General features: G+C 51.9%; 9 protein-coding genes across 9 annotated transcripts; 3 read left to right on the top strand and 6 right to left on the bottom strand.

Annotated features, from left to right (window-relative positions):
- Positions 1-2,052: 2,052 nt before the first annotated feature.
- Positions 2,053-4,104, top strand: N7482_000383 (MDR family MFS transporter; the record flags this gene model as incomplete). Its single annotated transcript, XM_056682508.1, has 6 exons — positions 2,053-2,316; positions 2,372-2,448; positions 2,507-2,757; positions 2,817-3,392; positions 3,458-3,618; positions 3,691-4,104. The coding sequence occupies 6 exons, from the start codon at positions 2,053-2,055 to the stop codon at positions 4,102-4,104; spliced, it is 1,743 nt and encodes a 580-aa protein (XP_056546114.1).
- Positions 4,105-5,569: 1,465 nt separating this feature from the next.
- Positions 5,570-6,886, bottom strand: N7482_000382 (uncharacterized protein; the record flags this gene model as incomplete). Its single annotated transcript, XM_056682507.1, has 1 exon — positions 5,570-6,886. The coding sequence occupies one exon, from the start codon at positions 6,884-6,886 to the stop codon at positions 5,570-5,572; it is 1,317 nt and encodes a 438-aa protein (XP_056546113.1).
- A 27-nt stretch (positions 6,887-6,913) lies between these two features.
- N7482_000381 (uncharacterized protein) lies at positions 6,914-7,579 on the bottom strand (the record flags this gene model as incomplete). Its single annotated transcript, XM_056682506.1, has 1 exon — positions 6,914-7,579. The coding sequence occupies one exon, from the start codon at positions 7,577-7,579 to the stop codon at positions 6,914-6,916; it is 666 nt and encodes a 221-aa protein (XP_056546112.1).
- Positions 7,580-11,184: 3,605 nt separating this feature from the next.
- Positions 11,185-13,775, top strand: N7482_000380 (putative PHD transcription factor; the record flags this gene model as incomplete). The annotated part of the gene is made up of 2 exons (XM_056682505.1): positions 11,185-12,745; positions 12,808-13,775. 2 exons carry the CDS (start codon positions 11,185-11,187, stop codon positions 13,773-13,775), a joined length of 2,529 nt encoding a protein of 842 aa, XP_056546111.1.
- A 335-nt stretch (positions 13,776-14,110) lies between these two features.
- Positions 14,111-15,180, bottom strand: N7482_000379 (uncharacterized protein; the record flags this gene model as incomplete). The annotated part of the gene is made up of 2 exons (XM_056682504.1): positions 14,111-14,869; positions 14,920-15,180. The coding sequence occupies 2 exons, from the start codon at positions 15,178-15,180 to the stop codon at positions 14,111-14,113; spliced, it is 1,020 nt and encodes a 339-aa protein (XP_056546110.1).
- A 412-nt stretch (positions 15,181-15,592) lies between these two features.
- On the bottom strand, positions 15,593-16,666 carry N7482_000378 (F-box domain protein; the record flags this gene model as incomplete). Its single annotated transcript, XM_056682503.1, has 1 exon — positions 15,593-16,666. One exon carries the CDS (start codon positions 16,664-16,666, stop codon positions 15,593-15,595), a length of 1,074 nt encoding a protein of 357 aa, XP_056546109.1.
- A 1,033-nt stretch (positions 16,667-17,699) lies between these two features.
- N7482_000377 (cobalamin-independent methionine synthase II family protein) lies at positions 17,700-19,024 on the top strand (the record flags this gene model as incomplete). Its single annotated transcript, XM_056682502.1, has 3 exons — positions 17,700-17,919; positions 17,975-18,391; positions 18,453-19,024. 3 exons carry the CDS (start codon positions 17,700-17,702, stop codon positions 19,022-19,024), a joined length of 1,209 nt encoding a protein of 402 aa, XP_056546108.1.
- Positions 19,025-19,582: 558 nt separating this feature from the next.
- On the bottom strand, positions 19,583-19,840 carry N7482_000376 (uncharacterized protein; the record flags this gene model as incomplete). The annotated part of the gene is made up of 1 exon (XM_056682501.1): positions 19,583-19,840. The coding sequence occupies one exon, from the start codon at positions 19,838-19,840 to the stop codon at positions 19,583-19,585; it is 258 nt and encodes an 85-aa protein (XP_056546107.1).
- Positions 19,841-20,482: 642 nt separating this feature from the next.
- Positions 20,483-21,274, bottom strand: N7482_000375 (ADP-ribosylation factor family protein; the record flags this gene model as incomplete). Its single annotated transcript, XM_056682500.1, has 4 exons — positions 20,483-20,524; positions 20,629-20,741; positions 20,826-21,131; positions 21,181-21,274. The coding sequence occupies 4 exons, from the start codon at positions 21,272-21,274 to the stop codon at positions 20,483-20,485; spliced, it is 555 nt and encodes a 184-aa protein (XP_056546106.1).
- Positions 21,275-21,440: the final 166 nt, after the last annotated feature.

Genomic DNA, 21,440 nt, shown 5'->3' with positions numbered 1-21,440 from the left:
CCAATACGCACAGTCTCTGCCATTCTGTCACCTCGGTTTCTCCGAAATACGTGCCAAGTGTACAGATTGGCCTTCGGATACCAAACTAGGATGCATCTTGAACCACCAAGATGTGGGTGATGATAGTCCCTTGTCTTTGAAGGACGGTGGCAGTATTTCGAAGTCTTTTTCAATGGGTGGGGTTGATCTACAAGATGAGCTTCTGATCTGGTCTACCCCAGGAAATGGAAAATTGAAGATTCAAATTCTCACGTCCACCAGAATTATGGACTCGGAACAAGCTGGGTTGCTGGCAAAGCAACTGATCCATACGGCAAATGCGTTCTCCAGGTCTCCAGAAGCATTGCTCTCTTCCATGTCCTTACTTCACACCTAGCTCTTTGCGGTTTCTTTCTCAACCATGAATGCACTATTTTCTATCAAATTCGCATCAGACGTGGTTTGAGTCTCTGATCTCCAAGGCGCTGTAGCCTTGATAAACTTTGCCAGGGGTCAGGGTAACATGAATTACACACACACACTCTCTCTCTCTCTGTGTACCCTTTTTCATTTGAGCATCTTCGAATGACCGATTTTTCCTATTGAACTTCCTATTGGAAAGGGGATTCCGGCTCACGTTTTTGTTAAAAGAAATATCCAATGGAAAATTTAATCATATGATCCGAAAGCATCGGGATCGATACAGCTTGAAGCTTCTTTGGATACTCCTTAGTTAAATATACGAAGCGCTCCCACCGACAAGGTTACAGTAACAAAGAGCCTTATATCAAGCAACTTCCACCACCAAACTATACCAGGTACAGCAACAATATATCACCATCGTCCAAGTAAGTGACCCATCGAGGGGTAGGGCTACAGCGGATCAAGTCACCACAAAGAGTTCACCGAGGCTTGCGTGGATCCCAACTGACTGAAGAGTGGCTTGCATATCAGTATTGAGGCTATTGAAATGCGTATTCGGTGGGATAGTAGCATTTTGTAAAGCGAGGGAGCTCCCGATCAGACTGGCCAGACCAGCTCGCATACTGTGATCCATGTTGCATCAGTTTTAGTCCCTAACAAAGTTGGATGTGGAATAGAGACTTCAGCCAATCATCCCATAAACCAACCTCCAAGGAGGAAAGTCTTCGGGCACAAAATCCGGTCCGCATCGCATGAACTGAATGGTCCTCAGGTCAAGCGGCTCGGGGCTCTGGTCGGAGAGCATTCCGCTGGTGTGGGCTCCGACCTGAGCTTCAGAGGTGATGCCACGGAGTCGTGGATTAGAGAGGAAGGCTTCATTCGCGTCGGCACAATGCTAGCTCCGATTTGCCTGGATGTGGATTGTCCCGATCCCAAGCTCCGTGAGCAGACCACTGAAGCGTACTGCTTCACCGCCACACAGCTTTTGAAAGCATGCAAAGCTTATTTGAAATTTCTCGATGATCAAGTGGAACAGTAATGAATGCCGGATATAGGTTTCCCGGGTGGCTTGAAGTGTATGAGCAAAGCTGAATCGGAATCATTCATTTCCGAGATCGCTGAGGAGCTTCTCGCAAGCAGGGTGGATATTTCCCCTGCGAATTGTGTGGGATCAGCGGCTCGAGAGTCCAACCCAAGTTTAACTGGACATTATACTATTAAGCAGCATGCAGCCTTGGATGACTCCATACAAAAATACAGTTATTATACGACGTATTATGTGCTCCGGTGTAATATTGTACATACAAGAATGTTATTTACTTTTATTGGTGGGTTTTGGGTCTAGGAGGCTAGGACGTGTCGTATATTTGGCTATTCCCCATTCATCTTCATCCACAGAGTAGTGACAAGGCCTGACTGTTAGTAAGCCACATGCAAGGGATATATTTTGATACTTCGCGCTAATGGCGGGTGATCTGCGAGGGTGAGCCAAAAGCAATGTCGCCCCCGACCTCAAGGTTCCTTATGCACTCGACCCTAGTCCTTCTTTTCTTTTTTGTTAGTGATTGACTAATACTCCGGTAGACATAGCTACCCCCTTTCCCCTTTACATCTTTTCACCCCCAAACAATATATGACTTACTCTTAAGAATGCAGTCAACAATATCGGGCGAGAATGAGGGGTCCAAAAAACATACTTTGCAACAAAGCAGTGATTATAAGCACCACGCGACAGACGACTCTATAATTACGGCTGGGAAAACACCTCCTCCGACCAATAACCCAGCTCAACCTATTGCTGAGATGGGCAACAACGAGCCACAATGGTTGGAAGGGTTTCCGCTATTTGTTATCATGTCAGCAATCACCATTGTGTGTTACTTGATGTTACTTGATGTGTCAATTATATCTACAGTATGTGAGCTCTCACGAGATTCCTAATCATCATCTCTAATATCACTGCATCTAGGCACTTCCCGCGATTACCAATGAATTCAACTCCCTTCCAGACCTCGGTTGGTATGGAGCATCGTACCAATTATCCAAGTAAGCCAGTCCAATTAATACAATTCTGCAATTTTCTTGGTCCTTAACTTTCTACAAGTGCCGCTCTTCAGCCGTTGACCGGCAAACTCTATGCAAACTTCACGCCCAAATGGACTCTCCTGGTTTTCTTTTTCATCTTCGAAATAGGATCTTTGATCTGTGCCTTGGCGACATCTTCAAAGATGCTAATCGTTGGTCGAGCCATTGCTGGGATTGGGAATTCTGCGATTCAAAATGGATGTGTTACTATCATCGCTGGAATTGTTCCATTACAGAAACGCCCGGCCTTGCTTGGTATCGCGATAGGCAGTAAGTCAAAAGCGTTCATGAGTCTGTGATCAAAGCCAGACAACTAACTGCGATTGCAGTCTCTCAACTAGGTCTCGCCTCTGGGCCCTTGGTCGGAGGGGCACTGACTGAGTACGCAAGCTGGCGATGGTGTTTCTGGATTAATCTACCTATTGGAGCCGTCGTGGCCATATTGATAATCGTGATTCGCATTCCAGATCCCATCCCCAAACTACCTCCTCTCGTCGTCTTTCGCACCCTGCATACAAAACTGGATTTCCTCGGGTTCGTTGGTTTTGCTGGAGCTACCATCATGTTGCTCATGGCAGTTCAATTTGGTGGTAACCAATACCCCTGGGGTAGCCCAACTGTCATCGGGCTGTTCTGCGCCTCCGGGGTCACGTTCTTAATTTGGCTTGCCTGGGACTGGAAGAACGGAGATGACGCTCTTATCCCACTGTCGCTGATGAGCCAGAGAGCTGTGTGGTCTAGCTGCGCTACATACGGCTTATCGATGGGATCGCTATTTACCTCCTCATACTTTCTGCCAGTGTATTTTCAAGGTGTTCTAGGAGCCTCCCCTCTCATCAGTGGTCTTCAGCTGCTTCCGAACATCATCCCTCAGTTATTCATGGCTGTGCTGAGTGGGACACTAGGTACTTGGAATTCGCTCTCGGGCGGAGTTCTGAATAGACTTACTAACTCGACCTTGAATTAATAGTCACCAAACTCGGATACTACCTACCATTCAGTCTGATAGGGGCAGTATTGATCTCCATAGCAGCTGGACTTGTCTCAACGTACTCGCCTACAATACCCCTGGCCCAAAGAATTGGATTTCAGATTATACTGGGTGCTGGCTACGGTCTTGGGTTGCAAATGGTAAGTTTGCCACCCCTGTCCCTCCAATTTCTCATTCCGACCTGACTCTAACACATAATTCACAATCAACAGCCAATGATCGCCATCCAAAGCTCCGTCCAGCCGCAACAAATTCCCGTTAGCATAGCGATGTTGATGTTCTGTCCACAACTGGCCGGGGCCTTACTTATCAGCTTCGGGAATACCATCTTCTCCAACAGTCTCAAAACCTTAATCCCACAATATGCCCCCTCCGTCGATCCCGAAACTGCTATCGCCGCAGGAGCGACGGGTCTTCGGAATGTGGTCCCCTCATCCGTCCTTGGCAATGTCTTGATTGCTTATGCCAAGAGTGTGGATCGTGTATTCTACTTGATTGCTGCTTGTGGCGTCAGTACTTTTTTCTTAGCATGGGGAATGGGATGGAATGATATTCGAAAGAGCAAGGGACCGCAGCCATCCCAGCCGCAACCGGCACAGGAACAGGAACAGGAGGAAAAACCTTGATCCATTGATCACCGCTTTTACTTTCACATGGAACAAGACTTATTGAAACGGGACCAATTGATGCAGACCAGTTAACAGCGTTGCAAATTGCAGTCCACCTTGCCAAGGTCTAGATTGAGTGGATGCTTATTCTACGACGTCTCAGCAATTAAAACCTGCGCAGAGTGCTTTTGTAGCCTCGTCGTCTCCATTATTTGCAGCTTTTGATTGCCAGATATCCTTCGTCAAGCCATGTACAAGTGCTGTGGAGCGGCGTGGCCCAACAGTGGGCCGAAACTCACCAGATGCAAACCCTGACTACTGCAATGTGGCCGTTAACGAGGAAAGAAAGCCCCCAATGCCGCAAGGCGGAGCTTACCACCCAAACACAGAGTAAATACCATTCATGGGGCTTCAATCTTCGCGTGGCGGATAGCTGAGGGCCAAACAGTCACACTTTTGTCCCCTCCACTACCAGGAAGATTTCACCCATCACCCTTGTCATATTTCAAGTGATTGAAGATTCAATAATTAAGACGCGGTCTGGCCAGAATGCGCAATGCCGCATAATGATGGTGCATCCAACGGTAAAAGGAGCTGTAGTGGACTAGCAGCCGAGCCAAGACTATTGGAAGACGAACAAGTCAGTAGCAGATCCCATCCTGCTGTCACTCCCGCAGGTAGATACATAGTATTGCATTTCCTGTGCTGATTTTGCATACCGTTGATCTTCGTCAATCTATTTACCCCTATATTCAAAACCCTCATAATATCCATTTATGCTCCCCGAAGGCTATTCCGATGTTGACAAATAATCACACATACCTGTCTTAAGCAAGTCCTTACTTCATCAATACTACCCGCGGATAAAGTTTCATCTCCTAGCAGTCCGGTATGCCAGAGCCATAACGTCCCGCAGATCTTTCGGGTTCCTTGGCATCTAAGGTTGTCTTTGTAGAAATATATATATTTGATCGGATTGACAGTAGACATGACGGCAAGAAAAGTAAACCTGGGTACTCCGAGTCTAATTGCGCAAGTATATATTAGAATTGCAGTCAAAAGGAATCTTTAGCTCAGGAATTTGCAGTCCGAACCATAGCGACTTGTTGGGGGATGGCCACTACCTGCACAACTCACTCGATTTAAATTTTCGTTTTAAAGATAGAGCAGGAAAAAAAGAGTAACCAAATCCAAAAAGATAAATGAGTGATAAGAGTGAGATTCGAACTCACGCCCCGTAAACGAGATCAGGATTTTATGCTAAGGTGGACCTTAACCTGACGCCTTGGACCAACTCGGCCATCTTACCCACTTGATGAATAATCGTCCACATAAATGGTAAAGACGTATCAACAGCCGTCACTGCAAACACCCACTGGGTGATGACCACCATGAATCAATCACACGCCGGATTTGAAGGCATAAAAGTGCGAATATATGTAATAGAGCATTATAGAATAGAAGGGAAAGGAAGTGAATGCCATCACTCAATTAGGGAAGGCATAACATAGCTCGTTAATGGTGCCTCGAGTATTTCGCGACGTAGATCAGCTTCCCAGCGGTACACGGTGGACTCGTGTACCTGCAAGGTAAGACATGAGAACAGGAAATCATTGATACGGTGCCATGATTCGGCATTCAGGCGCTTTGCAACCTTCAACATGCGACCAGCAAACCAGGGACGCGCAGATGGAGAGATCGCCGAGAGGGAGTATTGTGTAAAATCTGGCAGCTGCTCTGCAAGAGTTCCGTCGGCACCTATAGCGGACTCATTTGTTGGGCCATCGTTGCACTCGAGGAGAATCTGGAGGATAGCCTCGACGGAGCCGCTCATGCTGACTTCGCTGTCGACCATGGCCTGCTCTAGTGTCTGGAGGAATGTAGCCGCATAAATGGGTGTATATCGGTAATCCCACAGAGCAGCATTGAGAATCATGAGGGCCGTTAGGCGGGCAACCATTTGTTTTCGATCTCCTGATGCCGTAAATCGAGCACCGGGAGGAGCTGCCAGGATCTGGTATAGAAGGGAGGTCTCTTGGGCTGCCGTGAGACGAATAAGATCACAAGATTCTGGATTCTCCCTCTGGTAGAGGGAGAGTTGCTCGCAGCGACGAAGGAAATCGAGAAATTCTTCGCATTGAAGTCGGATCTCATCGATGGGAGATGCTGTCTGTATAGAAATAAAAGCTTGTGTAGGGTCTGGACGTGGCGTGGTATCTGAGAAGGCGGAGGAGGTTGAGGATGGAGGAGAGGGCATAAAGTGAAGATTCTGAGAGGGTTGAGATGATGAGCAAGCGGGTGCGGACGAGGCGGTTGAGGGCGGCGGATTGTGCTCGAAGAAGAAACTGCATCCATGCGTTTCATACCCCGAGAGAATGTAATCTTGCCAGTTGATAAGCATCCCAAGCCGAGTGTTCGCAAAGGTGGCTGATCCACCGCGCGACCGGATCATCTCGCGAGCCGCACGCATGTGCACCCAACTGATTTCCTTATGGCCGGGCCGGGGGTCGAAGTCTTCCAGAGCGGCAGCGCTCAAGCAGGAGACGATGGCGACGTCGGAGATGTCTCGGGGGTTGTTAGATAGATGCTCACGAAGCATTGTGATCGCGCGATCTCGATGCAAGAGGGTATAAGAGGTTTCGGTCTCATTGCGGACCCAGGCCCAGGTATTTGCAGCGTGTACTAGGATGGTGTTCTGGAATGCTACGGCGCCTTTCATTGCCTCTGGGACGAAGACATGGGCGTACCAGTTATGGGCTTTGATCGAGCGGAAATGGGTTCCATAGGAGCAAGCAGGCATATCATTCACGTAGAAGTCGAAAAGCTTCTAGCCTTCGAGATCTAGTTCCATGGGAAGAGTGTTGAATGGATCTGTCCGCGCAGCGCTCAAGATGGTCCGTGGTGATCTTGTGAACTCAAGCGGTGTTGTGGGTGCCGCGGACCGTGATACAAGGCCGTTGAACTCTGCCGCTTGGCTCTGGCTTTCAAGGGAGATGTCGACAATATCATGTGTCGGGAGGAGGGAACCCTGAGGTTGCACCGGAGATGCACGGAGAGGCAGCGCAGCAGTATTCGCCAGAGCTTGGACTGCTAGCGAAGGATCTGAGGCTCCAGAGAACCAATCTTGGCCGATCTCTTCCATGTCGGTAGACACACCTTCTTCCTCTGGGGGCTGTGCTTGCTTCTGGGTCGGCTTTGGTTGATTGGAGCCTGTACCGGGCTCCGCTGCCCCTTTGGCAGATTTGCGCTTGGCAGCTCGAGTCTTCTTGGACCGGCCACGCTTGGCTGGGCGGCTGCTGTCTTCTTCGCTTTCGCTGTTGCCCGAGGTCCCCTTCTTCTGGCGCATGTACTCGTGCATCACATGACGCTTGACCTGTGTCAGGTTGCTTCGGCTATTATTCGAAGCATCAATGAACTGCCACCGAATATGGGCGGTATCTGGTGTCGTGCCAGAGCCGCCGTTGTCTGAGGCGGACATCTCTGAGGTTGACATATCTGAGGCCGGGTAGGGATGGAGGACACGCATAAGTGAAAGAACATTCGCCCTCGCCGTTGAAAGACAGTAATGTCCTTTGAATATTCATATATGTATGCTAGATGCAACAGCTATCCGGACGGAGACAATATCCGTGAGGGTCGACGAATGTACTGGAGGTCCCACGACTAGTGGGCGGAAGGATTGAATTAAGAAAGAGGAATCCGGTGCCCCCAAGCCCCTGAAGGTGAACTAATGACACCTAGAATGTCACAAACCCCGAAATAATGATGATGCACAAGCAAGGAGATCAGCAGCGGTAGACACATTGCGGTGATGGGTAAAAATAAGCAGAGCATAGGGTTCCACCGGGCGCTCGTGCATGGCACTAGAAGAGGGGTTTGCCTCTCCACCCGACCCCATCTTGTCCAAAATAAATGTGTTAGTAGAGTCGGGGGATTTAAGATCAAGTCAGCTTAGGGACTAGCATGCCGGTTTCGACATGCGTGTTTCATCCCCCAGCATCACGGGGGGAAAGGGGGATCTTCAAGGCTGGACGGATCAGACGAACTGTTTGCTTGAGGTGGGAATGAGGCGAATAATAGCGAGGAGTACGGGGTAGATAGTCGTCCGATCAACAAGTCCGTGGAACCAGCATGGACAAAGAGGACCGGAGTCTGCAGTCTGCATCTGATCAGTGCACGATCGGCTTGAATCCAATAGGAGATCAAATGGCGGCTCGCCCGTGAAGCGCTGGGCGATTGGGCACTGGCCAAGATTGTGACAAAAGGAGCACTGCCCAGCACTGTTCGCCCCAGTTTGGGTTAGTCGCGATCATAGGAGCCACATTGTAGAGCGACCGCAACGGCTGCGACGATCAGACCGTGAAATCACCTGCTCGCTGAGCGGTTGAGGACCGAACCAACCCACGCTGGGGTATGCCATCCATCGTGCGGATTGCCTGGCCGAGATTGGGTTAGTCGACAATCCGCCTGTGAATCAATACAGTCGTATCCCACTCCTTGCTAGGACTGACACCTTGCGAGGGAGCTCATAATGAGTCGAGAGTCTCCTCGATCCGAGTTCCTGGTCATGGGGAGTCGGGGGGAGGACAGTTAGGGTTGCTCGGGGGCTTTCCGCGCCCCAAATCCTGCAGCCACTCGCCCGTGGGGGCCAAGGCCCACCAGCATGGGGCGATGAGAATCTTCAGCGGCACAAACGTGGTGTCCAGGGCGAGGATCTGACGGTGTGGCTGTCCCCGGGGCTCCTGCAGGTGCGTTCTCACGTTGCGGAATTTCAAGGCATCTAGATCGTTCGTTTAGGGCGCGTACCTTCATCCAAATGCTCTGAGCCAATCGCAACCCTCTGCAAGGTGAGACAGCGTGAAGTATCTTAATCGCCTTCTAATAACAGCCTAGACAGGCCCCCGCACTGTGGTTCGAGGCCGAACTCTGTCCAAGGAGACTACGGAGTACAGCAAAGGTAACGACCGTGAAGGCTATCAAATTCTCTCCTTCCCCACACTGTATCTTTCGCGTCTCCACGTGCCATCCGCGACATACCATCTTGAGTTTGCATTCGGCTGATCCCTCGCGCCATGAGGGCCCTCCGAGTCCAGTCAGTCTTAGGAGTCTGCACCTGGACGTCGGAATTCTGAGCCCGCTCGCTTGTTATGCAATCCTGGGGTTTCCGCGAACCAACATTGTCTTGCTCCCTATCCCAACAAGTATAATATCAGAGCGTGTACTTGACATGGTTCGGTTGCTTCGTACAAATGGCTCTCCTACATTAGCATTGTCTACTACGGTTTTCCGTTTCATAGTGCCCATGCGAAGATACCGGCACCTAGTCCACGTGCGGTGCATATTGCACCCTTCGCACTGGTCCTTTCCGTTGCTCATCCACGATGGCGATCCCGCCGTGGACTCTTACTCCCATCCTTCAACTCCAACATCCTCACAGTGATCCGGAGAGTACTGAGTGGGGCAGGACCAGCACGAAAGCCAAGGATAGCGTCGGGGCGTGCTTAGGCCCCGACACCCAGAACCTGAGTATTCCGTACGGCATTCCAGCAAGAAGGGGGTCCGCTGTCAGTGATCGCCAACGAACTAGTCCAATCCTAGCTGTAGTTCTCAGACGCTACGCTACATCAGTGCCCATTGAGCATGGCCCCACGAGTCATGCAGATGCAGGTCCAAAAACCGCGTGGCACGCGCAGTTGCCCTGTTTCAGGATGTCTCGAAGGATCATGCAGAGCGACTGTTAGTTCTTTGCCTTGGTGTGTTTGGGGTCGCATCCTAGCAATACACCTGCATATGCTGCTTCGGGCTAAGATGATCCTGATGGCGTCCTGGCATCATTTATTTTGCGCCGTCCGCTCATCCCGTCCCTAAGCTCGGCTATCAGACTGCCCCAGCAACATAAGCCGTGCGCCACTCTCTCGCGCAATGGATGATTTGATGTCTGTCTAAGCCTGCTGTCAGGTCGCAGCCACTCGAAGCCACTCGATGGCCATGTGGAATGGGGCCAGATGCACAACAAAGTTCACCTTTTTCGTCTCGGTATTTGACCACGATCGCCACGTGGAGGTGCCCAAGGCGTAGGAACAATAAGGTACCCGGTAAATTGATTGCCTTCCAGTCATGGCTCATCCCCTCAGACAATGGATGTCGGCTACCGTGGTCCGCTTTGTGGTAGGATCGAGCGTCGAGCTCATCTCATGTCTCCCAGCACCTGTCTTCGAGGTGATAACATGTGAAGATGGTTTAGAGTACTGTAGCCCCAACATAGTAGGAATGATTCTGTTGCTATCTGTGTCTGGACACTCAATCTGCTCGTGCTTGAGGAAAGGATAACTGGTCAATGCGTCGTCTGGGTGGTCCGGCTCTAGAAGGGTTTAAGTGGGTTTCACTGTTTCAGTAAGATGATTGCACGATGAATGCCCTTGTCCAGCATGGGCTTTGCCCTTCGAATGCAAAGCGCCCAGCAAAGAACGATCTGGGCCAGCGAGGCTGTCACTGCCAGCAAGAACGGCAGGGCGCGCGGTGGTCGCGTGTCGAGCAGCTCACCGCCTTCGCGTTCTGTTCAAACTCCGCGCCTCCGATCTGCGATTCAGAAATCAAGGGACTGGCCATACCAACACACCACGCTGAACTGGAATATTTTATGATTCAAGTTGCCTTTCAGACTTGTTTTTCCCTGGTATCGAAACCAGTGGCGCCTCAGTCTTCGAATTGAAGGAGCGGCGCTTCTCTGAGCCAGCAGCGGAGACATCGCGCGAAGCCCGTCAAGAAATTCCCCCCGGGTCGACCCTGACGGCTCGAAAGACCGCCCCCGCTCGCAAATCCCTGGTCGCATGAGTTTGAGCAGCTCCAGAGACACCTGAGCGAGAGTGTATAATACCAGACGGATCGATGCACGTCCCATGATGCCTCCGACCCCCTCCATCGGACTTCTGTGCATTTAGCTCTCCGCCCGCGCGCCCTTCGCTACGAACACGCCTCAACCTGCCTAGCCGCCCTGGGCTCCAGACTGAACAGGGTGCGCAGCATTTGTGCTCCGCGAGACACCATCATATAACTTTTTTTCATTGCATCTACCCGGCCTTGGCTATGATAGCAAGGATGGAGGGGCCTACCGGCGCAAACCACGTGAACGGGACCGCCGAGAGGACCGATACGACCAGGACGGGAACCAATCCATATGAAACCAATCCAGACCATATCCCCCGCGATGACCCCTTCCTTGCGCAAAGCGCACAGTACGGCCGGTACACCCCGGACCTCGCCGATTTCACCCCTCTGGACAAGCGCTGGTACCAGTCCGACCCCGAAACGAATGTTTTTTGGCAGGAAGTTGCGCAGAGATTTTGTACCTCAGACCATTCGCTCAATATCTCGGGATCAAGGGAGGCATTCGCTGCAGGCAGTGTAATCCTCCGGGTCGACCGAGAATCTGCCGACGGCGCTGCTGCGGAGCGCTACTCGTGCGCGAACGCGAACGAATTGTCTGCAGCACGGAAAGTCGAAGAGTCGCTTAAGGAGATTGGAGTTGCGGTGCCAGTGATATACTTCTGCGGGACGATCGAGGGTAGAAACGTGACAGTGGAATCTCGAATCCCTGGTGTCTCCCTGGATGTTGCATGGCGGTATCTCAGCACGGAGCAGATCGATATCTTCAAGAACCAGTGTCGCCAAATCGTGCAGCACCTCGGAATGATTGACCCTGCCTCCGACGAACCTTCCTACGTATGCCGCGGCCTCAATTCGCAAATACCACCATCTATTCAGGACCAAGAACGCAAAATACTCTTCGCAGAAAAGGCCTCGGAGGAAGAGCTAAACCTCGCACACAATGACCTCGTGCCGGCCAATATTATTGTGAAGGATGACCGCATTGTGGGCGTGACTGGGTGGCGACAAAGCGGATATTTTGGCCTCGATCGAGCCAGGAGCATACACCGTCAATTGAGGAATTTGGAACATCTCGGAAATACGAAGGAAGGTGGTATGACATGGATTGACCTCTATGATGATGTTTACTATCCCAGCAAGGCTGCGCCCTTGATTCCAACCCGAGACACTGCTCTTCCATCCGTGAAAACGGAGCCTACTAGCTCGCACCTGGACAAATATCCTATCAGCGATGAGCTGGAAACCAAGTCATTGGGCCTGGATGGGACAAGCGACTACCCGACGTCGAAAATACTTACGGATTTGAAGACGGGCGTTACGTCGCGTGCCTCGTCCTCTGACCGATCATCTCCTGCGACTTCTGTAAAGCCTACATCGAATAAAAAGGCATCCTCAGCCGCTACAAAAAAGGGCATCGCCAAGAAGCCTGCGGCCAAGAAGCGCAAGGCGAATGATGCAGATGCTGACAGTATCGACGGGCGCCGATCGAACACCCCCGCTTCTCGAATGAGCAAAGCTTCTGGAAAGAAACAAGGCTCTGCATCTATCGCCGGGTCTCCGGCACCTGACGATAAGAAGAAGCGCGGCAAAGTTCAGGCAGCCGATGATGATGACGAGGACGTCGAAGATGAAAACGAGCTCTTTTGTATTTGCCGGCGGCCAGATAATCATACATGGATGATTGGGTGCGACGGAGAATGTGAAGACTGGTTCCATGGCAAGTGTGTCGACATCGATCCACGAGACGCAGACTTGATCGATAAGTACATATGTGAGCATTCCTATCCACCATCCCCTATCATTCTGATGTGTCATCTAACCACAATCCCCCAGGCCCGAACTGCAGTAAATCCGAGAAAGGTTGCACATTATGGAAACCAATGTGCCGTCTCCGAGAATGTCGCAAACCGGCTCGCGTTACGCGCCAGAACCCCAGCAAGTATTGCTCCGATGAGCACGGCCGGGAATTCATGGCCCGGCAAATCCGTCATTTCAAGCTAGGCCCTGCTCGAAAGGGGCAAGAAGACCTGGGCAGCATGGGTGGTATCCTCACGCCTGGGGATCTCAAAGCTGCCATCCTGGGGGTAAACTCGGTGGAAGAGTTTCGTAAATTGGGCGACCAGATCATCTCCACGCCTCCTGAAAGCGTCGGGGATAGCCCGGCATCCGAAGCCAAGAATGAGACGAAGGCGCAAGGCGATGATAAGCTGTTCGATACCCATGCCAGTGGCGTGGAATTCTCTGCCGACGAGGCAGCGAAACTTGAGAAGCTTCGTAAGCGACGCGATGACCTTCTCCATCGGAAAGAGATGCTTGCGGCCCGATCGACATTTGTCGCGCTCTTGCGGCAGCGGTCGAAGGGCGTCGTTGAGAAACTCAAGCAGAATGAGCCGAAAGGTGGATGGAAAGATATCTGCGGTTTTGATTCGCGGCTCTCGTGGTCTGATGAGGAGTTCGATGAGTGGCGACTGTCGGAAGCTGGCAAGAAGGCGCTTGCGGAGGGTACCGTCGAGGCCATGGCGGCAAGTTATCCCACCACAGCCGACGCTGATGGGGACACTGCGATGGACGGCGATGAGAAGGAGGGTGAGATAGCTTTCATCACACGTGGCATCTGCATTAAGAAACGGTGCGAGAGACACAAGCAGTGGGTGAAAGTGCAGCAGCAAGACATCGTCTTCGAAGAGAACGCGGCGGATCAGGACCTCAGCAGGTACGAGCAGGAAGCGCGCTCCGTGGCGGAGCGAGCCATGCTCAGGAGATGGGCTGAGAAGGAGAACGTCCCTTCTGTTGCTGGATAGAGGCCCGGGGGTTGTTTTTTATATGTTGGGCTCAATGCGCTGAATCTACTATTCTCGGGGCCCGAGACTGATTTCGGATTTGGAATCAGGAAAACACAAAAGCTTGATACCCCTTTAACACAGACACGAAAGTGGTTCGTGGATCGGAGTTGGTATTTGCAACCACGTGGTGGTTGAACCCATATTGCATCGGTGAACGGCGCTTTGGCGAGGGTGGATCTGGTCGCATACTTATCGAACTTTCGTTTTGTCTGTAAGAGTAGCAGCGATACTGCATCGCAATAGATACACCTGATATTCCTATGACGAGATGCGCTTTGTGCTGTGCTGTAGGCTTAACGTTTCGGGGACCATATGCCCCATTTTCCGAGCCCAGTGCCCACTCGGTCTTTGATGACTTCCGCCACTTGGGCTGCTTTCACGTCCGAGAGCAAGATGTGTGTGTCGATGCCCTGATCCAAGGTTTTCATCAAGAGGGTTGATAGGAGCGAGTGACCGGGTGTCTGGAAGATGGAGTGAATGTCATCGTCCCCCGATGGCCTTGTATCTTCATCACTAGGTCTCTTGGTTTGCGTGGACTCCGGCGGCTGGTAATTTTCAAAGTGGGCGGGACCAAGTCCACTGATGTTGACGAGGATAATGGAGAGCCACGACGCGTATACCCGGGACATCCGGGTTAAAGCGCGCAGCGTCGCCGCTAGCAAGGCTGCTCCTCTGACCGGATTCGACGCTCGAATGACGCCCTCAGCAAGAGTGTCGAGGCCAGCCACAATGAGAATGACGGGCTGATTAGGCGTCTCCACGGTATTCTGTTGTGCCTGTCGCCTTTCTTGAAGCTCTTGGAGTAGTTCCGATACTTTAGTAATAGCTTGCATTGCACTGGGCAAGTTCTGCACTGGAAGCAACTGCACGGAGCCAAGACGCTGTATTGCTTCATCTCTTGATAAGCCAGGCTGGCGAGAGGAAGATTGCAGTGCATTAAGCAAGGTTTTAGGAGCAAAGGCGTCAAAATTGCTTGGGTGAATAATGAACGCGCTCGGCTCTGATGATGGAGCAGTCCCCAGCAGGTGTGATGTGAGCAGATGCCGGGGAATCTGATCTATGTGAGGTGATGCTCAATAGGACGCCAAATAGTCTCGCTTACCTGCCCGATATAATCTTCATTATCCTTGCTTCTGGCTCTCAGCCTAGAGAAGCCGATGGTAGTCCCGCATCGGAAGATGCCGGCCTTGGTACCTTGTATGCCAGCATCCCAGTCCTCCTTGAGGTTCCAGTCAAGGTTATGGGCTGCTTCAGGGACAGGCTTCTCTGTATCTACCGCCTTTGACTCTGGCGTGGCGAGGAGAGTGTGAGCCAAGATCGGATAAGCAGGATCTGCAGCGTAAATGCTGGGGGCCGAGGCCATCGTTTGCATGCTTCGGGAATAAGAAGAAAGGCTATTCCGTTAAGGAACAGTACATCGTGTACCACCCAGCCAAGCCAGCAGGAGACGAACGACGAAGTGGGGTTCGGGGGGTTCGGGGCGGGAGATGAAGCGTTTAACAGGTGAGATCCACCGCTTTGCGCGATCTCGGCTTCCCGACAGGTCGGTCAATGCACATCTGCAATCAATAGAGGACCTGACTATACTACGTTTGACTTCTTCAGGATGACTGTATGGAGAGAAAGACACTTCAAGAGCTGCTATGATCTAGGACTTCAGGGTCTTTTTTGCAATACTTGGAAGTCCTCGCGCAGGGATTTATGCCATTTCATTTCGAGATTTAAGATGCTCAGTTGGGCATTCGTCTCCGTCACGAACATAGATCGACCTAAATCTAAACAGGGCCTTGGTGGGCTGATCGTCGCCAAACGCCGTGGCCATCATGCGTCCATCCTAATAATTGCACCTTTAGGATTCTCGTCAGCTCCGGTCGCACTGCCTGGACATGCAAGTCTCGACTGCGAAACTCCACCAATGATGGTTTAGTGGCTACTTTGAACCCAATCACCGAATAAGAGGATTCCAGTTCCATCCAAGGGTCATTTGGATCCAGCGAGCCACGCTGTTCAATCTCAGTGGCGTGATTATCCTCATCCGGAGCCAGCTGTACGGTCACCACGCGTAACTGTGGCATGAAATGCATCGCAGTAAAAACGTGCTCCACATGGTTGTAAAATGGAAAAATGGCCGTGTAAGATAGGGACGTGAGCCCTTGAAAGTGGGGGTTAACACCCGACGGATACATCAGAGGCAGTGACTGTCCCCATCGCCCCATCACTGAGGGCACCTGCGAGAGGAAATATTCGTAGTGATTGTAGGCTTTGAGACAGGAAGCTTCGTTGAAGGAAATTGATGTCCATGGGCGAGCAGAGAGTATGTATGCCGATTGATTTGGTGGGTGGGCCACCACATTGCCATAGCTGTTCTGCTCTAGCTGCAGTATTTGCTGCTCGATGCCAAATGCCCAACTATCATTTTCATTGATCGAGATCTGGAATGTCTCGCCAATAACCCTTGGTGGCGCGAGAACTGTAATGCGTAGAGGATCAATTGAGTCAATAATCTGCCCTAGCCAGAGACCAACGAGGGATTTCCGTGGATGTTTGTCATAGATAAGCACCACAATGGATTTGATGTGTCGGGCGAGGCCATATCTCAGCACGAACGTGCAAAACTGCGCGGGTGCGTCGTGTAGCACAAAGCGCGCACAGGCGAAGAGTACAGGCCGCACCAGAGTGGCGAGGCGGGAGCAAGACTGCGAGAGGTGTTTGAGACTCTTATTTCGGGACTGCGTTATGTCATGATCTGGCTCCTTATGCAGTTGTCGCTGAGACGGTGGCTCAGTATCCAGGTAGGAGATGATCTGGTCCAGCAGCTCATTCGGGAGCCGTTCGAGAGGCGACGGCATCCTGTAGGGCTCCACCGGGGTGGCTCGTGCCCTCACGTGGCATGACGCTCTGGCCTTCCAACTTCCGTTCGATTGGAGAAGTAAAAGGGTATCGTAATGCCGTAGAAGGTGTGTACCCGAATGCAGACCGTCGCAGTGCTGGTGTTGCATGTCGACAGGTCTTCGGTAGACTTGCGAGGGGTGAAGTGCCGGGGCCCCACCGGACCAGCGCCGCATCCTCCACTTGCCTTTTTGTCATCGTTTACTCAGCCCGTCGGCTTTTGACTATGCCAGTCTCTGGTAGCCCCAATGGGCACGAAATGGATAGAATGGCAAGGAGAACAGGTGAACCGACAGTTATTCATAGCTAGCAATTCGTTTGACGATAGAAATGCGAGACTAGACTAGACTCTGGGGAAGACTCAAAGCCGGGGGTCCGGAAAAACCCCCGCCGGACGAAGTATGGAGTTCACCGCATGGACCAGCAAACTTGTCTGCCCGTCTACACTCCCAGCAGTACGGGACGGGCTGGGAGGGCCTATGGGATAGCTCGTCTAGTGCCCGAGACATAACTTAAAGGACTACCCACCAACCCCTGCCCCGACTGCACCCCAGCCAGCCTAGTCAACGCCACGCAGCACCCCGCATCAGAGGCCGAATTTTGTATACATGTTGCGCCGTTATAGAAGAATCACGGCATCTTTGCCATAAGATGATGAGGCCAGCCATCTTCAGCCGCACAGCCACCGGTGCTCGGGACCATGGACTGAGCAATTGCAAGAATCCGATAGGCGAGCAGGAAAGTGTGGAGATGCTCATCATTCAGCCAGTGGGGCAGCGATCGCAGCGAGTACAACGGCAGATGCCGTCGCCAGTCGCCATCAGCTGGTTCCGTGCCCCTCTTTTACGCCGGTCCGCGGCTCCCATTTTTCTTTTCTCTTCTCTTTGTCCAGACCAGACGTGCGAAGATAACCGCTTGTACAGTGAGTGGGAGACAATCGCCACAGCAGGCTTCGAGTCCGAGTTAACCCTGCCGCTGCACCAATAGACCATCATGGCCCCTCAACTTCACCAGCGACCCCCTTTCCGTGCTGAGCACTTGGGTTCGCTGCTCCGTCCCCAGGAGCTTTTGAGCAAGAAGATCGCCTCCGAGAAGGGCGAGGTGTCTGAGTCCGAGCTTGCCGCAGTGGAGGACAAGGAGATTAAGGACATTGTCGCCACCCAGCTGAAGCTTGGTTACCGTGGTGCTTCCGATGGAGAGTACCGCCGCCACAGTAAGTGACCGTTTGCTTTTCCAAATGATCAGGAAATATACTTAACGAAAGCTAGTGTTCTGGGGCACCTTCTTCCCCGGCCTGGACGGCTTCGAGGAGGTCACCGAATTCGAGACGGACATCTTCCGCCCATATGCTCCCGACATTGCCGCTTTCCTGGAGGCCGGTCACAAGCCCGGCGAGACCGTGCTGTGCACCGGCAAGATCAAGCACGTCGGCAGCACCTATGTTGACCAATTCAAGTATCTCGCCAGCCTAGTGCCCAAGGATGAGGTCAAGAACCTGAAGATCACTCTTGCCGCCCCCAACTGGTACCACCTCCGCTACCGTGAGGGCAAGGCGTACCCCAAGGACGTGTACAGCAACGACGAGGAGTACTTCGGCGATATCGCCAAGGCCTACCAGGCCGAGCTGAAGATCCTGTACGATGCTGGCTGCCGCAACATCCAGTACGATGACCCTAACCTGGCTTGTAAGGCACTCCCCAGCATATCCATTGCTTGAGAAGATCTCACTCACTAATCACAACCTAGACTTCTGCTCTGAGAAGTTCCTGGACGGCTTCAAGGAGGACTCCCTGAACGTGTACAGCGCCGACGACCTGTTCCAGAAGTATATCAAGCTGTACAACGACTGCTTCATCGGCCTGCCCGAGGACATGCACGTTGGCGTGCACCTGTGCCGCGGCAATTTCGTCGGCAGTCGTCACTTTTCCGAGGGCGGGTACGACCGCATCGCCATCAAGCTGTTCCAGGAGCTGAACGTCCACACCTACTACCTCGAGTACGACACCGAGCGCGCCGGTGGCTTCGAGCCGCTCAAGCACCTCCCCCCACACAAGAACGTCATCCTGGGCGTCGTCACCAGCAAGTTCGCCACCATGGAGGACAAGGAAGAGATGAAGAAGCGCGTCATCGACGCCGCCAAGATCATCGCCGAGGGTAACAACATCTCGCTCGAGGCCGCCCTCAATCAGATCGGTGTCAGTCCGCAGTGCGGCTTCGCCTCGCACCGCGAGGGCAACGCCATCGACTGGGACGGCATGATGAACAAGCTCAAGCTTGTTCGGGAGATCGCCGACGACATCTGGCCCAACCAGCCTTAAGTATGGTGGCCGGCTTTCGATGTGGGAATGGAGGAGAAACGAAATTCAACGAATACCCATTGTATACTTGTCACTCGCCATCTGGCGCCGTTCTCCCGTTGACTTTTCAACAAATGTCACGGAGGCTGGGATTGTGTATTCTTTTTGTGTACAGAGCTGGTGGGATGGCCTGGGACGAACTTCATGATATTTATCTTGCAGAATACCACCTGAACGTCTGATTCCTGGATATAGTCAGCAAACATCATACTCGTGTTCATGGTTATATTCGTCTTGGGTGAGAAGAGAGGGGAGTGAGTAAAACTAAGCGGTGGCCCATCGGAATACAAACGATGGAGAAAGAGAGTCTGAGGTTTTAAAAGGCACGGCCGGAGGGTCTGACAAGGTCCCCAAGGTACTTGGAGGTTAACCACCTACTACCCGGCTAACTCCCAGATGAGTTGGCCAAAAAAGCATTACTCATATCCTCCTGTATTACAATCATTCTACGCATATTAAAAGTCACGATAATGCCCATTCGATCAACTTTGCAGGTAAAACACACCCAAACTGCCCTCCCTATTCTGCAGGTCCAAAACTACTCGAATCCTTCGCAGCCCATTTTGTCCGATTTCCTCCATTCTCAACCCGGCCATTGCAGATATCGAATATCAAAATGAGTTGGCTTTCTGGTAGACTCTGCTCCGCAATGTCCATACCCGCGAGCTCCATTGGAAAGACCACATTGCCCACGCGATCCTCCGGCGTCAGGTTGATATGGACATTTGCATACACAGGGCTACATGGGCGGCTCTGGCAAGAGCCAATGTGGAACATCTCGAATGATCACCTAGACACAGCTAGCCATATCAAATCGAAGCTGGGAGGTATAAACCAATTTCATATCACCATGAGGAGCTGAATCCGGGGGAATGGTTCGATGACATTGGGATGCTCAACTCCACAACGGATATTGGTTCTGTGGAATTGAATTTGGGAGCATTGCACCATTCGACCTTCGATGACAGTTGTATGTCAATGTTATTTCAAGTTGATTCACTATCCTAGCTCCGTAGCCTGCTTTGCCTTCTCCTCGTTTTCTATCAAGCTGATCAACTCTATACACGTCAGGGATCGCAGAAAGGTGACAATGCAATCGAACAATGCCAACGCTGATGATATGAACCACCTTGAGAATTAAATAATTAAATTGGAGCTCGAAGCGAGTCCGGGGTAAGAACAGAGGGGATATCATAGAAGGAGAACTAGGACCAACTGGAGGAGGGGAAAGAATGAGGCCCAACAGACAAAGGAAAAAGACCCAAGGAACAGAGAAGAGAAAAGAAAAGAAAAAGCCCAAATGCTGCGTCGTCTTGTCATCAAACACGGACATGAATCGAAGGGAGAAAATACTTGTCGGGTGCGAGGTGTTGTACACGAGGCTGGCTGGGCGCCTCTCGAGATCACAGCGGGGCAATTTTATTTCGTAGGCTGGGTCTTGACGTTGTTCGAGAGCCAGGCCTGGGAAGTGGAGCCATGCGGGTCAGTGGTTGTTTTGGTCCGATCGGGCAGGGAAAGCTGGGAGCGGGAAGGAGGGAAAGGGGGGGAAGGAAACATGAACTCACCAGGCCCTCGAAAATACCGGTACCGTCTGTTGCAACACTGGGCGCAACATACCACAGCTTGTCCTTCAGCTTGGTCAGTTGGAGTTGTTGGGTGATCTCCTCCGGGCTCAGGTCTGGGGCGCAATTGGTTAGTCAGGGGGTCTTGGGGGAAAGGGCGTTGGACTCGACTTCAGTCAGGGGGAGGGCTTGTGACATACGGCCAGGGATATCCTGCTTGTTGGCAAAGACCAGGAGAAGAGCGTCCTTCATTTCGCGATCGTTGATGATCTTGTGTAGCTCCGAGCGAGCTTCCTCCAGACGTGCGGTGTCGCTGGAGTCCACGACGAAGATCAAACCTTGTGTACCAGAGTAGTAGTGACGCCAGAGAGGGCGAATCTTGTCCTGGCCTCCGACATCCCACACATTGAACTTGACGTTCTTATAGGTCACGCTCTCGACGTTGAATCCGACGGTGGGGATCGTGGTCACGTCCTGGTTGCTGAGTTTCAATTTGTAGAGAATAGCTAGCGACAATTAGCTTCATCCTCGTGTCATGCAACAGTAAATCCATACTAGTCTTTCCAGCAGCATCCAAACCCAGCATGAGAATGCGCATCTCCTTCGTGCCGAAGATCTTCCCCATCATCTTAGATACCGAGCCACCCATCTTGGCGCGTTTGAATTGGAATTGGAGGGCGGGACAGGGGCAGGTGCGACAACGCGAAGGCTCGAGGACTTGGAAAGCGTCGAGAGAAGAGTGCACGAGCCAGCGATTTGTCCACGAGCAGCGAAAAGGTGGGAACTGGAGGAAACAGCAGCTCGAAGTTTGCAAT

This window comes from Penicillium canariense (genome assembly GCF_028826845.1).
Source record: "Penicillium canariense strain IBT 26290 chromosome Unknown utg000001l_segment0_segment0, whole genome shotgun sequence".
Taxonomy (NCBI): domain Eukaryota; kingdom Fungi; phylum Ascomycota; class Eurotiomycetes; order Eurotiales; family Aspergillaceae; genus Penicillium; species Penicillium canariense.
This window is presented reverse-complemented; position numbering and strand designations above follow the sequence as displayed.